Source organism: Gavialis gangeticus, unplaced genomic scaffold (assembly GCF_001723915.1).
Source record: "Gavialis gangeticus isolate Ggan-Ray unplaced genomic scaffold, GavGan_comp1, whole genome shotgun sequence".
Taxonomy (NCBI): domain Eukaryota; kingdom Metazoa; phylum Chordata; order Crocodylia; family Gavialidae; genus Gavialis; species Gavialis gangeticus.
Window position 1 is genome coordinate 2068257 of NW_017728998.1, and position 21705 is coordinate 2089961.

At 60.4% G+C, this 21705-nt stretch overlaps 1 protein-coding gene across 1 annotated transcript in view; it reads right to left on the bottom strand.

Annotated features, from left to right (window-relative positions):
• Window positions 1–245: 245 nt before the first annotated feature.
• Window positions 246–21705, bottom strand: part of TANGO6 (transport and golgi organization 6 homolog) — a 63226-nt gene continuing 41766 nt past the window's right edge. The window contains exons 15-18 of the mRNA XM_019505363.1: window positions 17901–18053; window positions 8342–8493; window positions 4133–4246; window positions 246–762 (exon numbers count right to left, since the gene is read on the bottom strand). Coding sequence (XP_019360908.1) covers window positions 586–762; window positions 4133–4246; window positions 8342–8493; window positions 17901–18053 — 596 coding nt within the window. The 3' untranslated portion in view covers window positions 246–585. The remainder of the gene's footprint in view (window positions 763–4132; window positions 4247–8341; window positions 8494–17900; window positions 18054–21705) is intronic.

The window sequence follows — 21705 nt, forward strand, 5'->3', positions numbered from 1 at the left end:
CTGCACCCCTGCGCGTGCCCATGGGCAAAGCCGGCAGGACTGGGCAGGGACACGAGGCCCAGGCCTGTTCCTCCCACAGCAGGACAGCATTCCCCTTTGCGACAGGCTTTCTGCTTCAGAGGGTCAACCCCCACCCCGAGCTGTGCCCGTCAGAGCTGCCCTCGCACCGCTGCCTCGGCCCGCAGCGCGGCTCTGCGAAACGCTCGGGGGGAGTAATGCTCCCTGCCCTGCGCCGGGCTTCAGCGCCCAGCGGTCTCTGCTTCCCGAGCCAGGCTGCCGTTGCCATGCCACGGGGGTGCCCCCGCACGGCGCTCCCAGGCTCCGCGCCTGCTGTGCTGCCCTGGCAGGGAGCCCTCCCTCGGTGCCCGGCAGCTTCCACGTCGTGGCTGGGGCAGGCTGGCAGGGGCCCAGGTCAGGGGGATGGACGCGTGGGCAAGACGCTCGGCACGTCCTGGCGGAGGGTTAAACATTCCCAGCAAATCCGGAGGCAGCAGGGGTGGTGGGGCTCGGCTGCTGGGCCCTCCCAGCCCAGGCTGGCGCACAGGAGCCCGAAGCCTGGGCAGGGAACTTGCTCCGCAAGCCCGCCTAAGGCAGGACCACGATCTTCTTCTCCAGGGTCTGCGGCGGGAACAGGAACCGCCGCATGATGTCGTCCAGCTCCTCCAGGGCCAGCTGCGCGTGGAGCACGGTGACCTGGTCGCGCTCGGACGCCACCACCCACTTGAGCAGGCGGTAGAGGTCCCGCAGCACGTCCCTGAGAACCTGTGGGGACAGACGTGGCATCAGGAGGGGTTGCAACCGCCGCCCAGGCCCCCGTACCACCAACCCTGCTGAGCTGCCCCTCCTGCCCCAGGCTCAGCACTGTGGCTTGGTGCCCAGGCTGGAGAACCTGGCGGTGAGCAGCGTGTGCTGGACCAATGTCCTGCAGGATGCATCGCGTGGCCCGGGGCAGCGGCTCTGCTGGGAGTGCAAGGTGGCAGCTGGGCCTTACTGCTCGCTCCCCAGGGACGCCAGAGGTGGGTCACAAGGCACCTGCTGGGGAGCGGGCGAGGACTGGCAGCTTCCCGCGGCGCAGCCGACACTGGCCCCCAGCTTCAGGGACGTGCAGAGGCCAATCTCCAAGGGCCGGAGCGCAGGGATTCGCACTGTGCTGCCTCGGGCTCAGCCTTAGCCACGGGGCTTCTGCCTTTCCCAGGGAGCCTGTTCCACCTCCTCGCTGACCCCTCCAGCGGCCACTGCCACAGGACTGGCTTCGACACCCTGTCCTCACACAACGCCACGTCCCCTGACGCGTCCCGACTTCCACCCCAACGGCCCCGCTCCCTTCCGGGCACAACCGCCCGGAGTCCAACGCGAGCCCTGCCGCACAGCCCCTCATGCTCTCATTCTGCGGGACGAAGGGCCAACGTGTTAGCACTCTGTCCCCGTGCAGAAGGCGGGCAGGCACCTGGCATCCTCCCCTAGCAAGAAGCTGGGCCAAGGACGCGCCAACCCAGCACCGGGGATTCCCAGGAGGAAGCAAATCTGCTCCAGCAAGGGGAACTGTCCGAGCAAGCCCTGGTGCGGGGGCTGTGAAGCCTGCTATGCAGACGGGCTGTTTTCCAGTAGCCGCCTTTGTGCACAGGCCTCGCGGCACTGCCGGTGGCTTCCTGGACGTGGCTCTGACCTGCCGCAGAAGCAGCTGTTCACTAGGGCTCCTGTCGCACGCGCCCCTGCTCATGTTCGGAGCTGCAGGTGAACCCAGACGAGCAGCAGAGGCGTGTGGCAGCTGGCAGGGCTGCCAAGCCCAGTGCTCCATGCGCCAGCACCCCTGCGGCTATGGATGCCTCCCCGAGGCAGGCACCCCGGGGTGCACGAGGGTGCTGTGCTTGCCGGCCGCAACCCCAAAAGCCTCCGCTCTGAGCGACACCCATCACTGCAGAAGGGGCAGAGCAGGGAGGGGGCCGCAGGCCGCAGCAAGGGAACCCGGGTCCTGCCACAGGGTCCCTTGTACTCTCACCCTACAGGAGGAAGGGCCAGATCTTCGGTCCCCTGGGCACCCCCTGCAAGAACCCCCTCCTTTTCCTGGCCTGGGCTTCCCCTGCCTGTGGCCCACCAGGGAGCTGCCAGCTCTGCAGGTAGGAGGGAGGGCATGTCCTTCCCAGGCAGAGGGGAAGGCTGCCAACGGGGTGTCGACTAGGGGCAGACTCCACAGAGCCGAAGCTGCTGGCAAGCAGGGCCGGGCCCGGGGCGGAGATGGGACAGCCACACATGCTGATGTTGGATTTTGCTTTCCTACCATGGCCAGAAGTGACCTGGTGGGCAAGAAGGCACCTCATCCTCATGCTGCCCAGGCCCCTGCAGGTCCCTCCATGCCCAGGGTGTGCACAGCCCTGCAGGGGTGCGAGGGGCTTTGTGAATGCACAAGGAGGGACTGGATGGTCTGGGGGGAGCTGGGAAAAGCGAGGCCTTAGAACAGCCTCCCCTGCACACCATAACCGATGCCACAGCCACGGAGCAGGCACGGCCTCAAACCCTGCCCTGCCCCTGCATGCAGGCAAGGCACCTGCTCCTGGAGAGACAGGGATAAGCCCAGGCAGACCTCAGGGCTCCTGGCCCCAGCAGCCTCACATGCCTCCCCAAGCGCTCAGCCGGCTAGCTCAGGCACAGGGACACCAGCCGCTGCTTCAAACCACGGCTGTCCCAGAGGCAGGGCTAACCTGGGCCGGCCCCAGCCCCAGCCCCGTCACCTCTGCCCGTTTGGTAGGCGCAGAAACTCCCCACGCCTTTCAGAGCACGGCACCGTGCCATAAAACGCACACAGCCAGCTGTTCACACGCTGCAAAGCAATAAAGCCCTGCAGGCAGGGGCCAGCGCCATGCAGCAGAGGGGAAACGCAGTGTGGCCACCCTGAGAAACAAAGGGGAGCAAGTGCAATGCACCCAAGGGAAATAAATGCCCAGCCTGGCCAGAAGGAACAGGCGCTGAGGCTGGACCAGGCCACTGGGCCGTGGCAGCCTTCCCCAGAGAGCGAGGAGCCCGTGCCGTCCGCTGCTGTAGAAACTACTGCTGCATTTAAGTTTCCAACCACGACGACTGCGGCAGGGGCAGAACCTTGTGACCCGAGTATGCAGCAATGCAGCGTCACCTTGCTGAGTCTGCAGGCAACCCCAGGGCCTCTGCCTTGCTCGCAGCTTCCCCAGGCTGCAGCAGGAGAACCCAGCCCAGGCCAGGGTCCATTGCTGCTGTTCGGTTTCAACCTGGTGGTGCTGGAGACAGGGACAGAGGAGCAACAGCTGGGACAGGAGCTTGGAGCCCCTGTCACTTGTGCTGAGGGAGGCAGACCAAAGCCAGGAGCTGTGGGAAGGGGCAGCAAGCCTGTGGTGCCCCTTGGGTTACGGCAGTGCCCAGCTGAAGTGCTAAGAGGGGGGCGAAGGCCAAGCTCTGGCACCAGTTCCTGCTGAGGGGGGAAGTGGCTGGCACCGCCACATCCATGCGTGGATAGCAGGTGCCGTTGTTCCCACGGCCGGCGTGGCTTTGGCGGAGCCCATGGAAGTGCAGGGAGGAGAGGGGCCAAGCCACTGCACGGTTTGGAGTGAGAGGAGTGAACCCCGGCCCACTGTGCCATGGAAGGTGGCTGCAGGGGGCTGAACCGACTTCTCGTGGGAGCAGCAGGCAGTGCCGAGCCCCCGCAGGAGGCCACGGCAGTGAGGGTGCCAGGACCCGCGGTAGCACAGGATGTGTGGGAAGCACGGGAAGGTAATTACTATCCTGCCAGCGTGCCACTGAATCCCAGCAGCCGATTCCTGACCAGCTGCGTGGCGGGAGCCCTGGGAGCCCCCATCAACGTGGCAGGGTGGCTGCCGAGGGAACCTGCCCCGACAGCCCCTTGCCAGGGACAGGGGCCCTGTGGGGCTCAGTGTGGCACTGCCGCTAGCGTTGGCCTCAGGCAGAAGTTCACCAGCCTGTTTGCTGCATGCTACCGCAGACGCACCGAGCTGGGGCATCCACTCCCAAGGGCTTGCCATGCTCACAGGCATCACGTGCAGCAGCTCTGGGGACTGACCATGTGCCATCCTGTATGCGAGACAGAGGTGCCCAGGGGCTCCCGACTGCTTGGCCGAACCCACTGGGAGCAGGCAGGGCAACCTACCTCAGTAGCTCTCTCGCTGAGCCCCCGCAGCAGCAGCACGACCACATGGACGGCAGCTCGGCGCACCTCGGCCTCACGGTCCGTCCTGGCAATGGCCGTCAGACAGGAGGTCACCTAGCAAGGACAGAGCCGTCAGCAGAGGCGTGCACAGGCCATCACCACCCCCCTGCCACCGGAGCCATGGCCTCTTCAGCTCTGAGGGTGCCGCGGCTGCAGGAAGGACAGTCCCAGCTGCCCAGACAAAGGAGACAAGGCATGAGAAACCTAATGGTAAGAATCCACCTGGTGATGGTAATGACCCTCCGAGGGTGGCAACAGCAGCTGCCCCGGCCTCCCTACCCACAGCTCAGGGTGGCTGATGGCCCCGCAGGGGGAGCATATGGCACCACACCGCTCTTTCTGGCTGCACTGGTGCTGGGGTTGGAGTCAGCAAGGGCGAGAAGAGAAACCCCAGGCATTGCTGCCCAGCCAGCTGGGGACTGCTGTGGCCCCAAGCCTGGCCATAGGAGGCATTTGCTGGTGCGGGAGGAGACCCCATGTCCTGAGATTCCCAGGCAGGGACGCAGGGAAAAGGGCCATTGGTCCGAACGGATCCAGATGACTGTGTGGCCGATTTAACCCTGGAGCAGGAAAGGGAACATGCAATAAAGCCTCGGCCTGGACGTCACTCAGGTGGGTCCCAGGTGTGCATCCTGAAGCAGCCACATCTGAGGGCGGCAGAGACCTTTTGGGCCCAAAGCACCTGCAGTGGAGACCCCAGGTGGAACTGAGCTTGCTCCGACAGCAACAGAGTCTACCCTGGGAAAGAGGCAGCTTTGCTTCCCCACAGCCCGCAATGGCTCTAGCTTTCAAACCGGCACGCGGCATCTAAAAGGAGCCTAATTAAATGATTGGCAACAGCAGGAGAATCAGCCGAGCTAGCAGATTCCCAGAATAGCTGCACGCGTGGTGCATTGGTATCTCATCAGACACTTGCTCCTGGATCGATGCACAGGCAAGAGGCAAGAGGGAACCTTCCTTCCGCTCCCTGCCCGCTGCCCACGGCCTCCTCGCAGCAGCACGTGTGCCTGCCCCAACACCAGGGGCTCCGTGGAAGGCCCAGCCCAGCGAGGAGTCCCTCTGGCAGCCGCTGGGCACGTGGTAGCAGAACTGCCTCAGCAGCGGGCAGGTGCAGGGGGCCAAGCAGAGCCGCCCTCGCTCCCTGCCCTCGTGGGACATGCTGGTTCTGGATTCCCCCTGGGGGTTTACCCCGCCTGTTGTGCCCACCTCCTCACCCCGGCTGCTATCACATCGGGCAGCATCGCTGTCAGGCACGACCCTGTCTTTCCTCCTGACAGGGCAGCAGGGAGAGACAGCCCTGCCCCTTGCAGGGTTCTCCTGCAGCACAGCCGAGCTCTCCAGGGCACGTGCTCGGCTGACTCCAATTCAGAGCAACACGAAGGATGTACAGGTCTCTCACCGCAGCACCAGGCACTGCTCAAGGACAGTGCACCATCCTCTGTGGCGGGTGCATCTCTCAGAGGAGCCGGCTGTGCCGTTTTCGCTGAGCTCAGCTGGAAACCAGACGCAATCCACAGTGCGGCAGCACAGGGGCTGCACCACCCATCCCCAGGTGCCAGGGGCTCAGCGAGGAACAGACCTGAGGCAAAGCGCTGAAGCGGCCTAGGAGTACACATGGTCACAAGCTCAGGCTGGCTGAAACCTGAGCCAGCTCCATCTCCCTTCTAGCTTGGGGCACATACAGTGCCAGCCCTGAGCCTCAGTACCGCGGGCTGCTTGTCAGTGAGGGGGTGCTGGAAACGTGCAGCTGAGCAAGGCAAGGCCATGCAGCTCTCCAGGCTCATCCTGGCAGCTTCCTCCAAGCAACACCAGGCAGCCCTGCCCCTGCACGCAGTGTGGCTCCATGCCAGCCCCAGCCCCTACAACCCACCTGAGTGGCACTAGCCTTGGCTGTCAGTGGGTGCTGGGGGTGGGAAGCAGCCCCTGGACAGCTGGGTGTGCCCCGCAGCTTCTCCAACTGCCAGGGGGGCGAGAAGGTCCTGGGCCCTGACCAGGGGTGATCTCTGGACCTTTCAGCATTGCAAGGCAATGCCATGCCTGCCCCCTCACTGTGCTCGCCCCCCTGGGGCCGGCGCTGTGCTCAGCTGGCTTGGGGCGTGCTGCCTCAGGCTTGTTAGGAGGCTGCTTGTCCAAAGGGACTGATGAACAGCAGCGTCACAACAGTCCCCGGCTCTGCTGAGGGTCCGGAGCTGCCTCATGACGCAGGCAGAGGAGTCTCTGCAGACGCCCTGCCAGGCGAGCCTCTGTTTGTCAGCACAGCACCCGCGTCTCAAGATGCACGAGCACACCTCCTCCTGGCTCCTTGGAAGTGAGGAAGCAGGCGCGTCTGTCGGTGCCTCAATGCCAGCCTGGAGGTGGGAAGGGGGCTGGAGACAGAGCTGCACTATTTTAGGCAGCTTGGCTTCTACGTAGGAAGCTCAGCCATGGATGAAGCTGTCACCAGCCAGCCCTGAACATGCAGAGGGGAGCTCCTGGCTCTTGGCATCCAGACTTCAGTGTAGCAGCACCCCACACATGCAGGCCACCAGGCCAGGACTGCAGATCAGCTGAAGGAACCTGGAGATGCTGATGCTTTTCACATGGTGGGGCAGGGTGCAGGGGAGTGGAGAGGAGGGCGAGCCTTGCAGGCATGGTGGGCCATGCTCCCTGGTCAGCAGAAATCTTCACATTACTGAAGAGAAGGGGTTGCCCATGCAGTACAGGTTGGAGACGCCCCTCCTTTTACACTCCTGAGCCTCACCTTGCTGCAGTGACCCCACTGCGCTCTCCAGTGATGTATCGGGACTAGGATGGTCGCAGGGCTGCACCTTTGGGCAGAAGGTGTTGGAGGGATGTGTGCCCTGGAGATGGCAGACTCACCCAGAGAGCCGGGCACTGACAGGGAGCCGGCTATGCGCATGGCACTGGCTCCTCTTTCTCAAGTGCATCTATGAGTGGCAGCTGGATGCAGGTTGTGGAAGCACCAGCGAAATACTTGGCATGACTTTTCCCAACAGTGTACCTGAAGGGAGCGACTGGGGCAGCAGCCCGAGGTGCTGCCTCTGTCGGGAGCACACAACCAGCTGTTGCAAGAGGGGCAGCTAATAACCCTGCTGTAATTGGCATGGTAGGAGCTGGCACTGCCCTGGGTGCCATGCAGCTGCCCTGGACAGAGGTGTGGTGCTATGCCTCTGCTTCTTCCATGCAGTTCATCTTCCTGCCTAGAGGCATGTGATCAGGAACATATGGGAGGAGGGAGCTAGAGACTGCACTGGGAGGGGAGGCACATGGAGCAGCCTGGATCACACCAGGAGTGGCAGTGCTCATGTGGTACCCAACCTGGGAAAAAATGTGCTCCTTGCACACATATTTCAAGGCTGCTGTCTAGCAGCTTGTTCCTACTTATGGGGTGCAGCACACCCGAGGCCTGCAGGCCTTCCAGGCACAGCGCTGACGGGCAGGAAGGGCATCATTCAGGGCATGGCCTGGCTGTAGACCTGCAGCCATGCCAGTCCTCTGGGCCCAAGCAGAGCTGGTGGCTGAGGAAGTGACAGTGTTCCCAGTCCAGGCATCTGTGTGACATATTCACTGCTCACACCACCAGCTGGGGAAAAAGAAATGCCCCAGGAACCTGGCCTCAGACTCCAAGGGAGAAGAGTGGCTGGGCAGCTTCACTTCCCTCATGCCTCCAATACACACTGCATCAAAATGCAGACTGCAGCACTGCAGCTGTTTGGATGCAGCAGGCATCCCCGTCTCCTCGTTACCAGCAGCATGGAGGGTGGAGACTGCATGAACCAGGGGAGGTGCCTGCAGCGGGTCCGAAACGTGCCTTACCGTGCCCTATTACCATGAAATGAATACAGGCAGAGCCGGCAGAACTGCTTGGGAACAACAGACACTTCAAGAACAGGCTTCCCCCCTTCCTGGGCTGAGGAAACAGGCCAGCAGCTCGCTGCTGCAATGCGTCCTCCCCTCCCCAAAGCCCTGAATAGCTACTCAGTCCAAAGGCAGCTACTCACTCCGCCTCCCCCCTGCAGCAACCGTGTCTCCACACTGGGGCACGAGGCTGGTGCTCAGACTCTCGCCCTGGGCCCCTGAGACCCTGTTCAGCGGCAACAGGTACAACTGAAGCGGTGACTACGGTGGAAAGAGGAAGAAGGCCGATACCTCGTGCATCACGGAGCCCAGCTGGAACTGGAGTCTCTGACACAGCTCCCCCATGTTGGACAGACTGCTGGCCCGCACGGAGCTGTCTGGGTCTCGCGCTCCCCTCAGGAAGGCATGAATCAAAGGATCCCTGTACTTGGACACCATGTCCCCTGCAGAAGAGAGAAAGTAGGGGCCGGTTAGGGAGCCACCCCGGGTCTGCTCAGTATCCAGCACGGCAGCCAGACGCAGCTCACGAGTAGGAGTAGCAGTCCCAGTCCTAATGCAGCCTTTCAAAGCCCTGGCTCTCCAGAGCTGGAGACTGCAGAAGTGCAGCTGGCAGACAGTTCTGCCCCTGACACAGGGGTGAGAGGGTCTGAACCCTTTTGGGATGGTTGAAGACTGCCTGTATCCTGTGCCACGACCTCCTAAGAGCAGCAGGATGTAGCAACTTCTCTTACATCCAATACAGGGGAACCAGGTGCAGACCCTGGTCAAATGACAAACATGCCCTTAATGGTGACTTGCCGTACGGTCTCGGTGCACGGGGCTGCCGAGCCCTCAGCCAGCACCAACCCCATGGGCCACAAGTACACAGCAAGCCAAATACCCCTGACTGCAGTGACCACGTTCTGCCAATCCCACAGCAGAGGGCTTCTGTCTGTGGCTGCCTCTCCCGCGCAGCTGCTTCTGATCCTTGCCTCTAGGAACTGCACTCTCGCTGGGAACAACTTCATTGTCATTTGCATTGTGACAGTCGAGGCAATTCAGTGGTGCAGAATGCACAGTTAATTAGCAAGTGTAAATAGTGAGTTTAGAGGCGTGAGCCAGCTAATGAGGCACGTCTGGCACACAAAGAGCTATCTGCGAGTGCCGTTACCCAATCTGTAGGCACAGGGCCTGCACTCTGCTGGCCTCTTCCATGCTCCAGGCAGCACAGGTACCTCCTTGGGCAGGCTGTGCTGGGAGAGGCCAGGTCCAAAGGCTTATGCACTGCCACGAACGCTGTTTGGGGGCCCCATTCGTGTGGCCTGAGCAGATGCAGGAAAGGAATGGCCAAGGGCTCAAGAGCACTTCAGGACACCCTCTGGCCCACCCAGGACAAATGACCCACTCTGGCCTTCGGCTCTTTGTAGCAGAGCACGTGGTGCCATGGCAGGGGGTCGGACTAGATGATCTACTCAGGTCCCTTCCGACCCTAGAAACTATGAAACTATAACTATAACTATGAAACTATATTACAGGTGTGCCCACCCCTCTGAGCAGAACCGAGGCCCAAGAGCTGGCCCATGGTATCTGCGCCATGCAGCAGCACTGCTGCAGGCTGGCAGGGATGAAGCTGGTGCTTTCGGATGAGCTGAAACGTCAGGTGCTTCCACCCCAGGTTTCTTGCAGTAGCACTGCCAGCAGCTGCTGCCTGAAGGGCTTTGGACAGGAGCAGCAGAGACTGAGGGCTCTGGCCCACACGATGCATTTAGCAGGAAAAGGATGATTATGACTCAGTAGTACGCTTCAGTGGAGCCAGGGCAACCCCACACTGGATCACTGCCAGCGAGGAGCTCCACTGCTTGTTCCAACTCAAGTCCCAGGGGATGGCGCACAAGTACCATGGCCCTGAGAGGAAGCACAGGCCCCTGGCTGGGGCTCTTCCAGCACCCAGCCATCAGAAGGTGGGAGGCAGATACTGGTCCCGAGGCAAGAAGGGACCCACAGGGTCCCAGCCCTCCCTTGCTAGTCACAGCAAGTGGCCGGCACCTTCACCAGGAAGTCACACTATGGTCTTCCAGCCTCGTGTGATGCTGGGGCTGCCGCTACACTTGTGGAGGCAATGGGCCTAGAGCCACCCACCTCCGAGACACAGCGCCAGCAGGAGCTAAAGAGCCACCTGAGAAGGGAAAACTCTTCAGAGAGGAAGGGGTCCTTCTACAAGGCTCACAGCCAGGACACAGGGAAGCCCCCACCATGCTGCCCTCTGGCACGGGCACAGCACAGACGTGCCCTTGGCTTACGCCTGGGTTTAACATGCAGAGAGCACAGCCGCCCACACGTGCATCCCAGCGCTACGAATAAAGCAGCATCTGGGGGTCTGTCCTCATTAGCAGCGGGACAGAAAGAGCCTTGCAGCAAGCCAGGAGCTAACCCGCTCATCCTAAAGGAGGCCAAGGAGAAAAACCCAGGAGATGCGGGCTGGGACCAAGAGCTGGGGAAGGGAAGGGACACGCTCTTGTGCAACTGCTGAGCGTGCTGGGGAGCTGCACACCTGGGCCAGGGCTTGTTCTGTGGAGCATCGGGAAGCATCGGCTCATCCACCCCAAACGCCTCTGCAAACTCACCAGCTTCAGGGAAATTCTTGCCAGAAGGACCCTCAGGAAGGAGCAGGGCTGTGGCCTGTCTCCCCCAGCCAGCAGGCGCTGAGGGAGCCGTGTTGTGAAGAGGAGCAGCTGTCCATCCTGCACAGCCTGGTTTCCAGACTAAGCACTAGGCAGGCATTTGGTTGGGTTTCTTTTTCCAGGCTAGGATCATTTAGTTTACAGAAGAGCTCGATGAGAAGCGATGTGACACGTGCACAGGCTAAGGACTGTCCGTAGCGGCATGGCCAGCACTGCTACCTCCCCCTCGTAACACAACAAGGGGACGCACTAAGCCAAAGGCATGGAAAGCCCCCAAAGGACTGCTTTCCCTGCAGAGTTAACAGGCCAAGTGAGATGCCGCACATGAGCGAAGGGCTTGGCAGGATTCGCGAGGGGATTTGTCATTTCCGTGAGCAACAAGAATATCTTGCGCTGAATTAGGGAAGATAAATGCTGATAGAAGGGATACTCCCCTCCATTTCCAAGCCCGAGCCAACCACTGACTGCCCGAGGTCAGGAAGAACCTGCATTTCTCAGCTCTGAATGGCTTGTACCAAGGCGTGTTTTCCCCGCGAGGGACAAGCACTTTCCCAGGCACTTCCAAGCTTGCTTTGTTTCACCTGCGCCTGAATGCAAAGAGGCTCAGGACTCGCACAGTAGCACAAACCCACGCAGCTCTGCACCACTGGCCCACGGTCTGGCAGCCTCAGACGGGTTTCAGCCACTTCACCTCGGTGGGGCTCTGGGGATATCGTACACGAGATGGCTGGAGGCATCCCGGGGACTGCACAGATCCGCACCTACATGGTTTCCCCCTTACGCTACACTTTCCAGGGGGCCCCTCTGGGCTTTCTCCCCTGCTGCTCACCTGGCAGCTGCTCTCAAACCCTCCCTTCCTGCCAGGACTACACAGAAGTGGTTAGGGCCACTGGTGCATGGAGACCAGCCTCACTGCTCTGACCTCTTGCTTCTCTTGCTTTATACTAAAAATAGCAGCTCCTTGGGGCAGGGGCTGCCTTTACTTCGGGCCCGAGCCATCCGTGCATCACAGAGACCAGCTCCAGGCCCATCCGCAGGGCAGCTGGGGACACACCTGGAGGTAAAACTGCAGCCTGCTCCATACTGCTCAGCAGCCAGGGGCTCGTGCCGAGACCCGGTGCAGGGGGTGGCAGGTTAGCAAGACACTGGAGCGGTCTTGCTAACACCCTTTTCGGCAGATGAGTGAGAGAATGAACGAAGCGGCTACCCCTCCCTCTGGGAGCCAGGCGAATAATCCCTGACTAACAGGAGGAAACGTCTCCCTTGACACACTTGGAGCAGACCGAGGGCGCTGGTGACGGGAAGGGCCTGGAATGATGCAGATCACGCAGGAACCCTCCGAGAAGGAAGGGGAGAGCTGCCCCAGCGGAAATGGGGTTACTGGTAAGTCGGGAGCAGCAGGCCTGACTCAGTCGCCGCTTTGATCCCCCGCCACGAGCAGCATCAGGTTGCACAGACCCTGTTCCTTTCAGTCGGAGGCAGATCCCGGCTTGCCCGAAACCGTCTCCTGCCAGGCGCGAAAACGCTGCTTTGCGGTGAAGCTGCCGCGAAGGCCGGAAACAGGCGCTCGCCAGAGGCAAAGTCCGCACGCCGCAGAGATGCCCGCAGTGCCACCTGTCCAGGGCTCTCCCGCAAAGCCCCCAGCCCTGCCACAGCACAAGGGGCGAGGAGAGCAGGCAGCGGCTGACTCGTCAAGACTCCCCTCCTCCCCTGCCCGTCTCCAGCCGCTCCAGGGCCAGACCCCTGTTCACCGGCTACACGAAGGATGGCCCACTACGACTGCTTTATCCAGTGCTGGGCGCAACCCAAGGCTGGCACCCCTTCCTGCCCAGAGAGGCACGCATGTAGCAGCGGCAGATGGAGACCTGCCACCCTCCCAGAGAGTTGAACTCGCAGTGGCCAGCTGAGTGGCTTTCCCAGCTCCACGCTCCCTAGCTGGCTGAGCTACCCAACCCGCTGCTGGAGGATTACCGGGGTCTCTGCTACTGTCTAAGGCTGGGTCGTTAAGATATCCCCAGTCTTGCTTTGCCCTGACCACCTCCTTCCAGCCTGCCCACAGCAGCAGCAGGTGGGGAAGCGGCTGCTTCAAACGGTTCCTTTCTTCTATGATGCTACATTACTGACCCTGACACGAGTCAGTCGATGCCAGTACAGTCGTTTGCTAGGTACTGGCTGGAACAGGCCACTAGGACATGTCCGGCAATGCAGAATGTGAGGACCTTGCTCCATACGGTTACCAGAGATGTGGGAACCGTGCAGGGGGTGAAAGGATCCTGTCTTGGAGAGAGACGACAAAGCAGCAGCAGCGATACATGTAATTCGTGTCTAGCAGCCATTTACGGTCAACATTACAGCCATAAATTTGGGGCAATTAGACAACTTCCTGCCACAGCGGTCAGCTGGCTGCACCTGTGCTCCAACTCCAGAGCTTGAGCCGCTGCAACCTCTGCCACAAAGCTCAGTCTTTCCCGTCTGAAGAGCCGTTGAGAAAGAATGATGCCCCCCAGCCCGCCCGCCCCCACCTCTCCCGGGCTGTCAAGAAGCTGAGATAAGTGGCTCGGCTTCTGCCTCCGCACTGTGTGCTCCCAGCACGTATCATGGCATTAAACTGCCTTCGTGCTGGAGCAGGCTCCTGGTCTTGATGGGACTTGTGAATGCAGCCACTGCCGAACCCTTCCTGTGCCTCCCGCACACGCCAAGGCTCACGGCTCTGTCCCCATTGCTGTATTCGGCTTCCTACCAGCCACCTCTGTTCCTATGCAGACAGAAGGGTAGTCCAGATCTCTGGTGATCAAGGGCCTCTGTTTAGATTCGGGACAGACATGGTGTGAACAGGCTTCACACGTGCCGCCTGCCAAGACCTGCCCTGCAACGCAGCTACAAAAGGGAGAAGTTCGGTCTTTGTGGCCCTTTAGTGCTGGGCTTCTGGACCTCCTGGGCGATCAGCCGCTACCAAGCACTGGCTTGTGCCCAGCCAGCTGCAAGCTGCGCACGTTCTGCACAGCACAGCAGGGCAGGGCAGGAGGGCCAGGCAGACCAGCCCTAAATTCAGGCCAGTTTGCTGTGCACAGGCTCGTGTCCAGCCGTGCTGGCTGACCAGGTGCTAACAGCACAGGGGCGATATGCTGATCAGGGCTCCTCATGGCTATTCTCAGTTCCCACCCAGCCCAGCCAGCTAGCCCCAGCTCTGTTACTTTCAAGCAATTGCTCTCACTTAAAAGCCTCTCAAGCCCCCTGCACTGCTCAAGGGCCAGCCATGCTGCAACACGGTGGCCCTGGGGGACAGCACCGACATCAGAGCATCGCGCTATGAGCACGCAGAGGGAAGGGCTCCAATTCGTGGATAAAGGGGGCAACTGAAGGCGGCCTGGGAAGCGCAGGGTGAAAGCGTGTGAGAGCACCGCAAGGATGAACAATTACAAAGTGCAGGCTCGTTTCATGTGGGCTCTGTGAATGCTCTGACGAGTCAGGACCTGCCAACAGGGAAAGCACAGAGGATTGTGCAGGGGAGGTGCGCCACAGGGCCGAGAGACCTGAGCGCCGGCCTGCCAGCTTTGTTCCTGGCCCTGTCTCGGCAGCCCTGACGTGCCAGGCAGACCAGAGCTCCCTTGGACTCGCTCGGGGGGGCTCTATCCCCCCAAAGGACAGCAGAGGCACTAAAGCTGAAGCCAGAGTAGCTGGGGGGGCAGAGCATACCGAGAGGTCAGAAACGCTGGGGGCATGTGGGTCGCATCCCAGCACAGAGTGCAGCTCTCTGGGTACCTGGGCTGTCTAAGGCCCCAGTCCCCCGAGGACCCAAGGGTAAGACCCTTGCGTCCAAGGTCCCTGGCCCCCCGCCCCCTGGAGACCCCACCTCCCATCCAGCTCCCTGCATCAGTCCAAACACCCTCCCCCCTTCCTGCTGTCTGCTACCGGGAACGCAGCCCCGTGCTCTGTCCTGAGCTCTCGGGGCTGCCACCTCCAACCCAGGCCTCTTGCTCGGGAGAGCAGGAGGGGAAAAAACATATGCATTTTTGTTTTAAAGGAGCAATATCCCACCCTGCCACTCCGAGTGTAATTATGTGATTATCTTTAAAGAGAGGGCCCTCTGCCAGCTGCAGCTCGTGTCTCCGAGCCAAAAGAATTTTCCCGCAGCTGGTGGTTTTTTGGAAAGAGGCTGGAATATCTATTTAAGGGAATCCAACTCGCAAGAGGTGTAATCCTACCCGATAGCAAAAAGTGCCTGATGGGGGAGCGGGGAAGCCGAGGGTTAAACACTCCAGGCCACCCAAGGGTCTGCAGAGCCCACACTGACGGCAAAGGAGGGTCTCTGCCTCCCTGCGGGGCGTGGAGAGAGGAAGGCAAAAGACAAGGCAGGACCGTGCGGGGCTGGAGCAGCAGCTCAGAGATCCCAGTAAATCCAACCAACAGCAATCGGCACGGCCACGTCTGAAGGAAAGTGTCGGGGAGGAACACTGGTGAAGAGACGGCCGCTCCCTGAGCCCCAACAGCCATTGCTGGCCTCTTCACAACAGCCTGTGGAAGACAATTTTCCCCAGCCCCACAAAAGGGACCTGTACTGAAGACAAGCACAGATAATATCCACTCAGGAGCTAACATTACTAAACCAGGAAGATGCCCAGAAAGCCGCATGGCTAAGCCGAGGCTACAGAGATCCCCTGCCCAAGAGAAACCCTGACCCCGCTAGAAAAATGCAGAGCACGTTCCCACCTGGCAAATGCCGGCGGGAGATGCTGGGTGCCTGCCCACACAGCACGGCACACAGGCTGGGCAGAACTGCTCTGAGCAGACAATGTGGTGCCCGAATGGGTCCGCAGCAGCTGGCAGCTCCACATGCACCACGAGGGCACTGGAGCCAAGGGCACTGTGGGGCATTGGCAATAGTGCAAAAGCCCCCCCAGAGCAGATAAGGCTGGTGTGAGCTGGAGCAGGATGCCGGCCTCGCTCACAGCCCTCCCAGCAGCCCCAAGCTGCGTGGTTAGACATCCTCGATGCTGGGCAAATGGGAACACACACAGATGGGCAAACATCTGGAGCAGCTGGGAACTTAGTAAAGAGATAAGTACAATCAACCCCGAGCGCAGTCAAGTCAATGGCACAAAGGGGGAGGGATGCCTTCCGCTGCGGGATGAGCCTCAGCTCAGCAGCGACGGGAAGGAAGGGGGAAGCGTAAGTGAGCAGGCAGCGCTGGCCCCTACCAGCCCCAAGTCTCCTAGCTGCACAAACAAAGCTGGCACAGACAAGCAGCTGCCCAAGCAGCACTGGGATCCGTTTGAAGCAAAACCCCCGGGCACAGAGTCGCCCTCGTGTCCTAACAAGCCGCTCCCAGCTTCCGTCCCAGGGAGCCAGCAAGCACCAGGCGATGCAACAGGTTTACGGCACATTGTTGACAGATGGTTAATTCCTGAACAACCCCGTGAGACAGGCGAGGGGATTAGGGAGCAGTAAATGCCACACACGGATCACAACATCCCGAGGGCTCCGCTGGGCCAGGCGGCAGCATTCAGGGGTGACAAATTCTGCTGTCAAAAAATGACTCCACTTCTGGCCAGGTCTGCACAGGGGACAACACAGCACTTCTAGTGGGTACCTTGGTGCGGGTCTGCTTCCAGCTATGATTCAGCCCACCAAAGACCTGAGACCAGGACTCTCAGCCACCCCGCATCAGCAGCCACGGGGTAAATGGGGAATGCTGACCTCTCCCAAACCCATAGCAGCCAGCTCCAGCACCCCCAAGAGGGTTTCGGAGCGCTCCGAAGGGAATGGCTTTAGCTTCCCTGGGCGAGCAAGCAGCTGTAAGGGGAAACAGGCCCAGTCACGGGCCCCTTGCACTGCTCTTGCCGCCTCCTCTGACCCTGCAGGACGGCTCTTGGAGGTCTGCTGCGTCCAGCAGCCAGAGCCCAAGACCCCTTCGCAGCAGGCAGAAAAAGCACAGGGATCCTTGCTCCCTTCCCGCCTTGGATGGAGGCATCACAGACTCCATCCATTTAGCCCAGCCTGCGAGGGGGAGGAAGCACTTCGCAATGAGTTGTGTCATAACAGCTGCCCGAACCCCCTCGTCTGCCTCCAAGTGAGACCTCAGGCCTGCGTGTCCAGGCCTCTCCCAACACCCCCTTCAAAGCACAGCTGAGGTATTCGCGGGGGACGAGGACCAGCATCCCCAGTCTGGTGTCTGGGCTCTTGCCTCTGCGCTCTCTTGAGCAACTGCGTGACTCAACTGCCGAAGTCACAGGTCGGCTGCAGGTGAATGGCAGGTGTGGGGCAAATACAACAGCACATCCTGCCCAAACCTTCCTGTCCCCAGGGAAACATCGAAGCTTGGACGAGCCTCAACCATCCACGAGGCCGCCCCTGGCTGAGAGCTTCTCCTTCAGACTTGGTTGTGGGCAACAGGCTGAGGCATACAGGGAGGCAGTGGGGAGAAATACCAGCTCTGTTACAACACAGCGTTGGCCAACCTTCCTGCCAGCAGCTATTTAAAGAGCCAGGCAATCTGCTCGTGGGTGCAGTGATGGGACTGGTGCCCAGTCTGTGACAGGAGGTGTGAAGGCTTTGAGGCAGGCTGGGGGTCCACTGTGCCAGGGCCTGAGATGCACAGCAGCCTGCTACGCCAGGGCAACCCTCTCTTCCCAGCCCCGCAACCACACCACCACCGCAGCGATAAGTGGGCTCAGCTGGAGGTGGCGGCAGCTGGCTGGGTGCTGCTCCTCACAAGAGCCTCCAGATCCTGGCTCCAAGTCCAACAGGCTCAGGGCAGGCTGCCAGGCCTGTACTGCCCTGCAGATGGGGGGAAAGGAGTAAGGGGATGAGTCTACTGGGTCTGGGCTTTGGGTTGCACACAGTACAGATCCATTTGCTAACGCACCGGAGGAACAAGACTGGACCCAGGTTGCTCCTGGGCCTGGTTTGCAGGAACAGGCAGGTTTTATTCTTGTGGACATGGGCGAGAGCAGAAAGTGCCCAGTGCATCTGAGCAATGTTCGAGCAGCGTTGTGCAAGGGCAGTCACCTTGTGCGCGCCAACTAGATGCTCCACCACAAGCCTGGTTGCAGCACAGCATATGATGGCCTCAGTTAGGACATGCCACCACGACCCTCAGCTGGGCACACCTGCTGCTATGGCAGGCACCAGTGCACTAGCACGGAGCTGGGGAAGAACGAACGTATTAACCACCCCTGTCACAGACTCACCCAGCGCCCGGGTTGCTCGCATCAGCACCTCCCCGATTTTCATCTGGGTCTCGACGGTCCGGGTCCCTGTGGTACCCTGTGGCGTGCCCCCATACTGGGCCAGCAGGCTGGGCAGGACTGTCTCTGGATGCATGTCGGACAGGAGGGCAACACCTGGAGGGAAGAACAGAGGGCAATCCATCTAAAATAAAGAGCTCATGGGGGGAGAGGAACTGGGCAGAGTAACTGAGGAGAGAGAGGGGCTGCAGACAGGGCTGGCGTACAGAGGGACCCCAGCATCCCAGGCCTGCAGGACAAAAGCCCCAAGGTCCCAGCTGAGTTTACTGTTGCTTTGCTCAGAGCCTCCCCTGCCTCCCAGGGGCCTGCCCTTCACCAGGAAGGTCAGTTCCTCCCCGAGGCAACAGGCTGCCATTCAGCAGTAGCCTACAGCTCCCACTTCCTTCCCATGGCCAATAAACCTCTAAGAGCATCCGGCCCAGAGGGTAATCAGTGCAGGTGGGAGGAGCAGGAAAGCAGGTCTGGCAACTGCGAAGGGCACCCCACTGGGGACTGATTAGAGCCATAAAGCAACACGGCTCCCACCGGAGCTTCCCCTTCCCCCACTAATTGCCGCTGAGAGACTGCTCCGCATGCAGGGGCTGAGGCGGATATAGCCGTCATCCACGCATCTCTGCACGGCAGCAGCGGGGCCGCGCAGACACGCACCAGGGCACAGAAGGAGATGGGGGGTGGGATCCGGAAATGAAGACTGCCTGCGGTGGGAAGGGACAGGCTGTGGGAAACCCAGCCATACTCAGGTGATAGCTCATCGAGTATCAATAGCCTTTGTTCACCGCATCATCAGCATGCCTGCCAGTCTCCCAGACAGCCCCCGGCTCCTGGTGCGCCTGTGTCTGTGCGTGGAGGTGTCTCGCGATCGGTATCAACCTGGGAAAACGACAGGCAGCTGCAGTCTTACGGGCTGAGCTGGCAGAGCCTTTCACCGGTGGCCAGGGAAGGGGACATGCATCGCCCCCTCTAGGGTGCAGGGCCTGCTCACCAAGGCCGCCCTGCCTGCAGGGAGGGGGCTGAAGTCCCCATCCATGGCCAGGCTTTTGGGGGGGGGAGGGGGAGAGGCTGGCGGGGAAAACCCTGGTTTTTGCAGGAGGACGAGGGGAGGTGTCGCCGAGAGCTGTGCTGAATAGCGCTCTGCAAAGCTCTGGGGACAGATTAGCTTCATTCAGCCGAGATCCATTTCAGTTGAGCTTGCCTCGCCATGGGGATCGTGGGAAAAGTGCAGGGATCAAAGGCTCCCAAGAAGCCCGTCTCACTCAAGTGCCAGGCCACACTGAACCAACAACCCTTTTCGGTCCCTCCCGGAGGCTCCCACCTCAGACCCGCCTTGGGCCGATGTGCTGTAGTGAGCCGCCTGGCAGCTGCAGGCACCAACCGCACGCTCGGAAATCACCAGCCAAGCCTCAAACCCAAGGCTGGCTTAACCGCTCTCCTTACCCAGGGCTAGAAGCTGAGATCTAGCGATTTCACTCCAGGGGCCGGGGCTTAAAGAAACACCAAACACCACCAGGCTGGCAGCAGAAACAGGCCCCTGCCTAGACTCCGCGAGACAGAGACAGCTGCGGCTCCCCCTGCCCGCTGGGATCCCCCTCCTCTTCCCCCCGGAGGTGCGGTGGCCAGGGCTGTATTGTGCCTGGCTGAGCTACCTGCTGATGCATGGAATAGGCTGTGTCCTTTGCACCTCTCACTGGCCCGGGGCCTTATGCCCCTCTGTGCTGCCCGTGTGACTATAGCTGCTGAGATTTCCCTCCGACTATGAGCTTAATTTCTAGACTGAGGCAGAGGCTCGTACCCCGCCTGGTTATGAGCACATCGTACAGCTCTGCTCGCATCCCTGCACTGAGCCGAGACGCCAAGGGGAGCTAGCAGGCTAGCAACTTGGACGCCAGTTTGGAAGATGCATTAATTAACAGTTGGCAGCAGGTGTCCACTAATTAGCACTGGTTAATACCCATTGACTTAGCACCTACTTAGTAAGCCAGGCATCACACGGTGCAAGACACTCGTGGGGAGAAATGCAGGTTGGGTGCAGACTCAAATCACTGTGTTCAGGCAAAGGCAGCTCAGACGTAGCTGCTGGTCGTCTGTAAGGTCTCTGCTGCAATCTGAGGCGGGCAGCGGCTCAGAGCCCATCTGAACACAGGCACCCTACTGCAGGCAGGGCCTGGGAACTGTCAAATGCATCCAGCTCTCGTCAGCTGTTTGAATCAGAGAACCAAGCTCTGGAGCACAGGCTACAGCAGATCACTCTGGTTTGTAAGTCCTGGTTGCAGTCAGCAGGAGGGTCAGGCAGACGCAGAGAAGTGGCTTTAAAAAAAATTGCAAGAAGGGGCCAGGAGGGCTCCTCAGGGGGAATTACATTGGAGGCCTGACGTAGCAGAGAACTGGAGGGCAGCAAAGGATGGCCCCCAAAAGGCGCGCGCTCGCTCTTGGATTGATCTGAACATTGGAGGACACAGCGGTGCTGAGGAGCAGGGGGTCAGGACGCTCCAAGACAGATGGAAAAAAAGAGCATCACAACCACAGCAGAGTCCTGGGAGCCAGGGTAGGGCCTGCACTGCCAGCCTGTCCAGGATCTGCAGCTCTCGGGCCTGCAAACTTACTTCTGGCTGGAAATACCAGTGTCATAAAACCCGTCAGGGAAAACTGCACAGCAATGGAAAGAGTCCCTGGCTTTGCCAGGCACCGAGTCAGTGGGGAAGGCAGAGAAAGGTACATCCAGCTCCCTACCCGGTCTCTTAAAGTTGCAGCCCTCTCCCTTCGACCACGGTCAGGGGCTCGCGCACTGGCTGCAGTTACCTCCCACCCACCACGCAGCAGAGCACTGCCAAACAGCTTCTCCCACCCCATCGCTCCAAGGGGGGCAGCGGGCTTGCTCCATTTAACAGTGACCACAGCTCTGGTTCCAGCACCAGGATGCACACTGGCATGACAGTTCAGCCTCAGGAGCAGCAAGTGGCCCTCAAGGAAAGCAGGGAACCCTGTCAAGTGCCTATTGCTTCCTCTTGCCCCGCCTCTCGCGGGCAATCCCAGGGCTCCACAGCCACTACTGCCTAATTTAGCCAGCGTGGGCTTCTGTACACAGCCAGTGACTCAGCCCTGCGTCAGGGTTAATCAGAGCCGTACCTGGGCTGCCAACTGGGCGAGCAGCTGCACACTGCACATTAATCACTGGGAGACTATTTAAGCAGACGCTTGCATTTCACCTGCAGGGCAAGGAGAACCTCACTGCGCTCAAGACCATGCAGGCAGAGAGGGGAAGGCATATTGATAACCTCATTTTCCAGCTGGTTTTGAAGGCTGCTTGTTCGATTGCATCAATCAAGACAAAGCAGCCTTTGCTGGATTTCCTCCGTCTCCTTCCCCTCACCCAGCCAGCAGGAGGGACTGGATACAAGCTGGGGCTTGGGGCTCTCATCAGCTCAGGCTCAGCCATGAGCTAACATGCTCCAGGGCACAGCTCATCCACCCCGCGCTGCTTCATCTAGGATTTCTGCTGCACTGCAGAGGGGGCTGAGACACGGAGTAACCAGTCGCATGCTCTGCAGGGATTTTATAGTTTCATAGTTTCTAGGGTTGGAAGGGACCTGAGCAGATCATCTAGTCCGACCCCCTGCCATGGCAGGAAGAGCACTGCGGTCAAACGACCCCAGTAAGGTGGTCACCCAATCTCCTCTTAAAAACCCCCAGGGTGGGAGCCTGCACCACCTCACTTGGAAGCTGGTTCCAGACCCTAGCCGCCCTGACCGTG